Source organism: Sinocyclocheilus grahami, unplaced genomic scaffold (assembly GCF_001515645.1).
Source record: "Sinocyclocheilus grahami isolate Dianchi unplaced genomic scaffold, SAMN03320097.WGS_v1.1 scaffold319.1, whole genome shotgun sequence".
Classification (NCBI taxonomy): Eukaryota; Metazoa; Chordata; class Actinopteri; order Cypriniformes; family Cyprinidae; genus Sinocyclocheilus; species Sinocyclocheilus grahami.
In genome coordinates, this window is record NW_015505498.1 from 1,164,408 (window position 1) to 1,174,330 (window position 9,923).

General features: G+C 35.7%; 1 protein-coding gene across 1 annotated transcript in view; it reads right to left on the reverse strand.

Moving 5' to 3' along the window:
- Positions 1 to 1,520: 1,520 nt before the first annotated feature.
- Positions 1,521 to 9,923, reverse strand: part of LOC107602105 (kinesin-like protein KIFC3) — a 25,415-nt gene continuing 17,012 nt past the window's right edge. The window contains exons 5-13 of the mRNA XM_016294514.1: positions 9,550 to 9,751; positions 8,734 to 8,873; positions 8,411 to 8,476; positions 7,134 to 7,256; positions 6,735 to 6,980; positions 5,916 to 6,137; positions 3,950 to 4,093; positions 2,234 to 2,364; positions 1,521 to 1,806 (exon numbers count right to left, since the gene is read on the reverse strand). Coding sequence (XP_016150000.1) covers positions 1,536 to 1,806; positions 2,234 to 2,364; positions 3,950 to 4,093; positions 5,916 to 6,137; positions 6,735 to 6,980; positions 7,134 to 7,256; positions 8,411 to 8,476; positions 8,734 to 8,873; positions 9,550 to 9,751 — 1,545 coding nt within the window. The 3' untranslated portion in view covers positions 1,521 to 1,535. The remainder of the gene's footprint in view (positions 1,807 to 2,233; positions 2,365 to 3,949; positions 4,094 to 5,915; positions 6,138 to 6,734; positions 6,981 to 7,133; positions 7,257 to 8,410; positions 8,477 to 8,733; positions 8,874 to 9,549; positions 9,752 to 9,923) is intronic.

A 9,923-nucleotide genomic window follows, 5' to 3' on the forward strand; every position in this document is an offset into this window, starting at 1 on the left:
AAACAACAAAACTATTTTCACCTCTCTCTCACACACACACACACACATACACACACACACACACACACACACACACACACACTTAAAGACAAACAGTGAATACAGTGCACAGTTGCAAAAATCACAAGACAATGGATATAAATCAATTGGACAAATACAGTAAAGCTTGTACAAGGCCAAACAAAACTAAAAAGACACAAGAACAAAACAGCAGCTGATCACACACACACACACACACACACACACACACACAAAGCTTCCTGGGGTTAAAGGTGCTGTGCTAGATGGGTGGCATTGATGAGGTGACACGTAGGGCACCATGCCATGCTGAGCAGTTCATGCCAAGTGACCAACCACATAAAACCCCACCTACCTGCCCACCGTCCCCAACCAATGGGCTGCCTCTGTCTACCTGTCTATCTGGAAATCAACCAAATACAGCGTCACAATGAAAAAAGAACAGACGTCCCCTTCACATAGTGTGACCTGTACTCAATGCACCATGTCAGATGCTATATTTATCAAGGCTGTGTTTATGAGATTAATGGATTATTATATCAGATTACATAAGAGTCTTATATAAGCAGGTATCTCTGCATCATGTGACGGTTGGTTTTACAGTGACACTGTGGGTGTTTTTCTCTCTGCTCACCTGTGGACAGCTGACTGTGGGACCTCCGTTGGGTTGTGGGGGTTTTAGAGGTGGAGGAGAGGGTTGAACTTGCACTGCTAGCCCTTGAGATGGGGAGCGGCACAGGGGTCACGGGCGGAGAATCCAGCTACGTGAGAAAAACAAAGATTATTTTGTAACATGGTCTGCATTTGTAGTGCCCTAGGAAATCAATTGTATTTTTTCCCAAACTCTTTTTTTCTCTGGATTCCATTGTAATGATTAAATCAAACTGGCTAATTAAAAAGCACGCCTTATTAACTGAAACCATGAAACTTATACAATTTAACAATTTATTAAAAGTTTATTTAATTTTTTTTATTTTAGAGCCATGTGAAAACCATTTTATTTTTCCCCCCAAATTCCATTAAATTTTTCCCACATTCTGTGTTTTACATTTAAATTTTTCAGTTTTAATGGTTTCATCAAATTTTAATAAAAAAGCATGTCTAATTAATTGAAATCATGAATTGAAATATTACTAACAACATAAATTAAAGATTTAGAAATGAGAAATTATTCTTACTGAACATTTACTTAATAAAAATCATTGTCACAGTAAAAAGACACACAAACCACAAGCTGAAGGGGCCTTTTAATTGCTAAAAAAAAGGAAATATTAATCAGATGATGTTGTGTATAATGGTTTTTCAACAAAGTTTTGATAATTTAGATGCCTTAGAAATTTGCTTATCAAATACGATAAAAAAGGCTTTATAGGCTTAAAATAAAGAGTAAACAAATATTTCATAATTGTATTAAGTGTACTCTTAAGTAGTAAAATTGTACTTTTCACATTTTTCAGAGCAGAGTAGCTACAGACATGCTTCACTTTGTCAGACAAAACAAACCAAGACAAATCGGCCTAATAAGAAAACTTTTTGTTGCTTTTCCCAGGAAATAATATTTTGTTATCTACAGTGGTGATATTCATACATTTGTGCAGTTCATGAAGCTGAAGCGTGTAGTGACGACAGGTAGCATAACTCTGGTTGGATGCTGTGAGCTTCACCTGGTTAATGTCCTCCACGCTCTCCACGGTGAACTCTGTGAGTCCTGGCACATACAGCTGTCCACTGCCGTCTGGACACATCTTTATATCCAGCTTCTCATTGGGATTGTCACCCAACAGGTTCCTGTTGGAAGCAGATAAATACAAATGAATTCATTTTTATCTGTTGACGTTAAGGAATGTGCAAATTTTAAAGTGGGGCACAGATTAATATTACGCAGACAATCTGAATCAGAACATACACATCTGTTCAACTTACACAACACAGCAGGAGGCATGATGGGAAAAGTGAGGGACAGGGTGAGCAAACAGACAGTGCAGGGGGAAATGCGTGACGTGTGATCTGTTTACGTCTTACAGATTTTAAATCTAATCTGTTTTTACATAACTGCGGACCAGCAGAATCTGTGGCAGGTCACACACACTTCACTGTGACATTGGGACAATTATAGAAAAGAGTGCTGAATATGCTGCAGTAATGTGCATGTCACACTGCTCCTGTAGAGCATTTGATCATCATCATCATCTCTACTTGTGTCTGTTTTTCTCACCGAAGTGTCTCATTGTAGATTTCCACCATGCTGACGGTGATCTTATAGTCCCAGTCGGGCTTTTTCTCCGACACTTCAGAGAAGAGCAGCCGCAGAGCACGCTGGTTAATGCCAGGGTCTTCAGGGACACCCTACATGAAACACAGAGACATGAGAGGCTGACACGAAAATTTATTACATAATCAACATGTTACGGCTGATAGTTGATAAATGGCTTATTTTAAGATTCTATGCTGTTTTTGTTTTATAAATTAAATAAAATTGGTTTAAATGTAGGAAACACAACAATGATGTTTAACAGTATGAATAATTGATATTCATTTTGAGATTTTTTCAAAGATAACATTTAACAGGGTTAATGAACTACACCAATAATCATAAAAAAACTACACTGGCGTTAAAAACTATTTCTAAAACTATCATATCTATTTCAAATTAAGCTGAAAAGAAAGTATCATGATTTCCACACACACACAAAAAAATGTCAACACTGAAAATAATAAAAAAATATTTCTTGAGCAGCAAATCAGCATATTAGAATGATTTCTAAAAGGATCATGTGACACTGAAGACTGAAAAAATGGCTTTGCATCATAGGAATAAATTGCATTTTGGAAATATATTAAAATAAACCATTATTTTGAATTTTTAAGAAACGTTAATATTTTGTTTATTAATAATGTTTATTTATAAACATTAATACGTTTTTGTCGAGATTAGTAAATAAAAAAATATATATAAATGTGACCCTGGACCAGTCATAAGGGTCCATATTTTCGAAATTGAGATTTATACATAATCTGCAAGTTGTATGAATAAGCTTTCCATTGATGGATGGTTTGTTAGGATATGACAATATTTGGCCGAGATACAACTATTTGAAAATCTGGAATCTGAGTGCGCAAAAAAATCTAAATATTGAGAAAATCCCCTTTAAAGTTGTCCAAATGAAGTTCTTAGCAATGCATATTATTAATCAAAAATTACGTTTTGATATATTTATGGTAGGAAATTTACAAAATATCTTCATAGATCATGATCTTTACTTAATATCCTAATGATTTTTGGCATAAAAGAAAAATTTATAATTTTGACCCATACAATGTTTTTCTTTGCTACTGCTAAAAATATACCCCAGCGACTTAAGACTGCTTTTGTGATCTAGGGTCACATATTATTAAAATTTTATTAGATTATTCAGTAAAAAAATATATTACACTAATACAATTGTTGTACTATATTTAAATGACTAATACAATATGGGATAATAACATTACTACATACTTTTTATATCAATAGCAATATAAAAGACAGTACAACAAATAGAACTACGATATGCCAAATACTGTAGTTTAAATATATTTCCTGGTTGTTTAACTTTAAGATGTCCTTGTTTCAATGTAATTACACAAATAAGTACTAAGTAATAATAATTAACAACATGTACAATTATAGGGTTTGGTTTATGGTTAATTGCTTGTAGTTGTGCATAATTTACAGTTATTACTACGTGTAATATGTTTAACATGAACATTAAAATAAAGTGTGCTACTTTTTTTTTGTTTGCATCAGTAATAAGAACACGAGGGGAAACATTATTAACTGTCATGAAAATCCTAATGGATTTAGTTTAGTTTAAAAACAATAGAATTAATTATTTCTTTTTTGATTTGAGGGTGAAACACGACCTGGACTCAAACACATGGTTTCACCTGCTAGGTTCTCGTGGACGGCCTTCATCTCACTCTCGGCTCTGATGAAAGCTTCCTCGATCACTCGGTTCTTCTCCTCCTCCAGACTCTGCATCTCTGCTTCCAGCTGACCCTGAGCTCTCTCCATCTCACCCTCATACACCAGGATCTAACACACACACACACACACACACACACACACACACACACACACACACACACACAGTACTGTCAACACATCTGATCAACAAAAGACTGTCACAGAGCTCATAAGTTCTATGCAAATAGTAAATGTTTTAAATGAGGAATTACATAAGGTATTATAAAGGAGCTTTTACAATGACAGAGATTAAATCGGCAACACACTGTATTATTGGTTGCTTGTAGGTGTTTGTACTCAACTGTATCAAGATCACTGTCAGTGTAAAGACCCCTTTACAGGTTCAAGAGACTGATTTGATCTACTTTCCATCTTAATGCTAAATAATCATAAAACAGATCAACACATCACAGATGATCAGAGATGCACAGATATCCTGCGTTCCACCTTATTTAAATAAAATGGCTTTACTTCTGACCAACACAACACAAACCCAGTATTAAAGACGTCATGAACTACTAACCAGAGTCACTAGTTAGACTGACCAAATGCAGTTAGGTAAGTGAAAGAAGACCTGTGGGGTGGGTGGAGGGCTCACATGGGAAGGGCATCTGGGGTCACGCACCATCAAAACATATGAAGTAGGGGTGGGCGATATACCGGTAGACACGATTAAGCGGTAGAAATTTGTCAACCAGTGGAGATTTAGGCCTATTGTCTATGTTGCGGCTACATGCTCGCATGACAATAAGGTCACGAAAGCTTATCGTTTGCACATGTTTTTAAGCATTGCGGTTTAAAAACCAAGTGATTTTAAGCTGTTGAAACGCAGCGAAAGAGAACTCATTTTGCTATATGCGCGCACTGTCTGAGAGACTGTTTCTGAGCGCTGTCTGAGAGGCACGCACACATGAAGACGGTGCTCATAGAGCGCAGGAGTATTGAGTTATTTTTGCTGCTTTATAGGCTTTGAATGGTAAATACACACACTTGTATGTGTCAAAATGACCATCTTTGCAAATATCCTCGTAAACACAGTAATTTAGGTCTTAAGTGAAAGCAAACAGCTGAGAAAGAAAACATGTGTAACAATATATTGGATCCGGGCAGCTCTTAAAGTGACAGCAGTCTAATACTCCTGCTGTCTGTCATTCATGTTAATCAAACAACAAAAGGGAGAAAATCTCTCACTGCTCTTGACTGAATCACTTTTGTGACTTTATTAAGAAGAAATATATATTTAATTTACACAGCGAAGAATATGCAGTATTTTTATACATTTGATTACTTTATACAATGTAGCATTTCTTATTTAACTATATATTTTTTGTCCTATTGCTTTTTTTAAATTATTTAATTGCTGACTGTTTACTTGTCTTCAGTGAGCTTGAGTTTTTTTTTTAAATTTAGGCTAGTATTAGTTTTTTGTGATAGTGACACTGGTGACAAGAATTATGAAATTTCTATGGTATCAAAAATGTTGAAATCATAAAAACCTTATTTAAAGCAAATATATATATATATATTTCGTTACAGTGAAATAAAATGACTCATATCGTGATATAAGATTTTGGTCATATAACCCACCCCTAATATGAAGTACACAACGGGGGTGACATCAACTATTTCACAGTAAGTTATGGGATTACTACTGCAAGTAGAATAATTTATAACCCTGAAGGGAATGTGAGCTAGTTACTCCGCAAGATTTCAGGGCTTTATAGGTCAAAAATGAGCATGAGCCAACATGAACCTACATTTTTGTTTAGAACTTAAAATGGGACAAAGTCTGGTAGAAGTCTGCTCACAGTAAATCACTTCCTATAATCACAGTTGGAATCTAACCCATGACATTTTTGACCTTTGACCCCTGCAGAGTAATCTGGACGACCTTGGATAGCCTGTGGGTGACCTCGGTGTTACCCCCACCCACCGCCTTGGAGAGCAGACCATACAGACGGCTGCGGTCCGTCCTCAGCTGCAACGCAAGTGAAGAGAGAGAGCTGTTAACCTGCTCTGTCACGACACCGACATCACAGAGGCCTGAAACTAGAGCCTTATGATTTCCATTAATTCCATTATTGATTTCCATGATTTCGAATTTACAGTATAATGCGGAATGTTACAGAATTTGGCAAAATTTGGATGAATAAATAAAAAGTAGAACTGTACAATTAATCAAGTAGCCATATGGACTAGTGTCTGTGAATATTAAAGCGCAAAAAGACTGCTATGTAAATATGAAGTCTGCATGTTCTGAGTGTCTGTGTGAATGAGTGCCACAGTCTTGTCTACTACACATATTCAGGCACACGTAATACTTGTGGAGTTTTCAGCATCTACCGTCTCACTATATGAGGACATGAACACATGAACTTCATCTCCAGAGCTGCTCTGAGAGTCACTTCACCAGCATTTCACCATTTCATTTGATAAAAACTATCATCGGATACACAAAGAAACTCAAAGGTCTTCACTTCAAGCAGCCAAAATAAAAGTTTAGTTTAACTTGAAATTATGACAGAAATATATAACTACTGTACAGTAGAATGTACTTCTCAAAGTAATAACAATATTAAAAATACAGTTTGTCTATATATATATATATTTCATTCATATTTTAATTTAAAACTTAAAGCAAACCTCTGTTTTGCAGCATTTCCTTGGCCAAAAAATATTTTTTTTCAAATTTCATTTAATTATATTATACAAGATTAATTAAATTCAGCGGCAGAGCAGCCTGGCGAGACAGAGCCTCCTCACCATCACGAAGCCGTGAGGTCAGCTGCTCCTCGCACTGGCTCCTGAGACGTGACGCCTCTTCCAGCTGCTGCTGCAGCTGAACTACCACACCTGTCCTCTCCTGCACCTGCTGCTCCAGCGCAGCCAGTCGCCGCTCCTGCTCGTGGCACTCCTCATCCTTACGACACAGCTCTCCACGCAGGGCCTGCACATCCTGAGACCGATGCAGACAGAGAGATGGAGCATTACAGAAAACACCACAAGATTTATTGCACACGATTTAAGCATCAAATAATTATTCTATCAATATAGAAACAACCAATCGGATTGTAAGTGAGGTTTAAGTGGGTTATGGCTGTGTGAGTACCTGGCTGTGGTGGCAGTGGCCGGTAGAGCAGGTGGTCTGGGTCTGACTGGCCCTCAGCTCCTGTTTGAGCCGCTGGTTTTCACTCTCCAGCACCTCGAGCTGTTTCTCCAGATCTGTCGCCCCCTAGAAACACACATATACGTTTATTTAGCTGAATGAGGACTTCTGATGGTTTTACATGCAGTTAATTATAATTACTATTGACAAATTCAAACCCAATCATTATCCACACCCAATAATATAAACCATTGGAATGGGGAAAAACATTGAATTAATTTTTTGTTAATTAATGTGAATATATTTGGATCAGTTAATATGAGCAAATGTTCATTATAGAAATTACACTCAGTACATATATATGCACTGCATATACATCTTCGGTCAGTAAGATTTTTCATTTTCAAGTATCTTCTTCTAACCAAGGCTGCATTTATTTGATCAAAAATCAATATAGTGTAATATAGTGAAATAATATTCCAATTTAAAGTAACTGTTTTCTATTTGACTATATTTTAAAATGTCATTTATTTTCAGCATCATTACTCCAGTCTTCAGTGGCACATGATCTTCAGAAATAGTCTACTATGCTGATTTGCTGCTCAAGAAACATTTCTTATTAATATTAATGTTGAAAATAGTTTTTGCTGCTTAATATATTTGTGGAATCGTGATACATTTTTTTCAGGATTATTTGATGAATCAAAAGTTCAAAAGAACAGTACGTATTTGAAATCGTTTGTAACATTATAAATGTCTTTACTGTCACAATTGATCAATTTAATGCATCCTTGGTAAATAAAAGTATAATTTTTAACTTTTGAACGGTTGAGTAATTTAACAGTTCTTTTTGGGTAATGCATTGAATGTCCTGATTTTGTTAAAGAAAATATATAAATGAAATGTTAATAATTTTTCCAAAAGAGGACAAGGTTTTATTATATTTAGCTTTCTTCTGGAAACAAAGTTCCCAGTTCAGTTAAGTACACCCACACCCATCTCAAATTTGGATCAGTGCCACAGTTGTAAATCTTCCAGGGCTGAAGAGATACATTCCTCTGCTATCAACAAAACTAGATCACCAGGTTAACACTCCATCCAATCCCATCATGAAAATAAATCAGGTCAGCGTAAACCTGCAGGAGCATGAGCTCTTTATTAAACAATAGAAATGTGGTTCACACAAGTGTGGTGACTTTAGCCCACCAGGATCAGGTGATTCATACAATGGCGCAGAGTGTGACATAACTCTCCCCGTCCCTAATAATTCAGTCTCTCACCAGCTCAGAGCGCAGTCTCTCCACCTCCTGCGTCTGATCCACTAGTTTCTCCTCCAGCTCCCTGACCTACAAAACCACAAACCAACAGCATTCAGCTAAATCCCTTTACAAAAATGAGTTTCATGCATCCACCCTCATGATGTATCGATCTATTTTAATCTAACCAGACAGAAACAATGAATATCAATGCATAAAAGGTCACAATACAGTATGTGGCTGAGGAATGTAAATGATCTGGTGGTGCTCTTGTGAGTCTGGCTGGAAAACTGAGCCCTATTCTCTCGGTGTGTGTGTGTGTGTGTGTGTGTGTGTGTGTAACATACCTGTGTGCGCAGCCCTGTAATGAGAGCGAGCTGTTCTCCCTCGTCTTTTTGCAGTAGCTCCAGTGAGTGAACTTTACTCACTTGTACAGCGCTGGGGAAATCCACAGGCCTCTGTGTCAAAACACTAGAGCTCCTCACACCTACACAAACACACACACACACGCTTTATGGCAAGCAAGCAGCTTTTTCTAACATTTAGGACACAAGTTAAGTAATAAATAGATTTATTATAATGTATTAATTATTAATGAAATATACAAAAATAAATTAATTAAAATGTATAGAAATATAAACTATTATAATTAAAATAAAATGTTTAATAATAATAATAATAATAATTATTATTATTATTATTGTTGTTATATTTCAAGCTATCTTTATCATTTCTAAATGTATTTTCTTTTCTAGAAATATTTATATTGTTAAACTATTATAATTAAAATAAAATGTTTAATAATAATAATAATAATAATTATTATTATTATTATTGTTGTTATTTTGTAATTATGTAACAGTTTCAAGTCCAACTTGCTTTTTTAAAATAACTCTCCACCAAATAAATAAATAAATAAAAATAATAATAAATAAATACATTAAAAAATTATTTACTCAACCTACTCATTTAATCTGAAAGCCCATATAACTTTTATTTCGCCATACATGCAGCTTTATATTTACATAAATATTATGAATTTTTTTTATATAAGATTAAAATGTTATAAATATAATAGTTTATAATAATAATAATAATATTATAAAAAAATACTAATTTAATTTACAATTATAGTCTCTTCAATCTGAACCATTTCCTCTCACCTGTAGGTGACACAGCTTGGTTGAGCTGGCTGTCTTGCAGTCTGGGCTGCTCTTGAGGTTCTTGGTTAATGGATGAATGTTCCTCGTTCTGGTGGTTGTCTTGGTTGAGCTGGTGGTCGTGTGTCTGCAGTCGCTGTAGCCTTTTGGCAGAGTCTTCACTGCGCAAACGTGCCTGGAACTCACAGACTCTCTCTTGCAGTGTCTGCACAAACACACAAGAACCTATGAATGCCAGCCATACTAAAGAACCTTACACAACCTGAACTATGAGGGAAAAACTAAAGCAGACAAACCAGAAGAGCTTTGAAAGAGGAAAGGGGTAAGTATTTCTTAAATGAAACACGTAGGTTGATTTCCCCCCCCCCCCCAAAAAA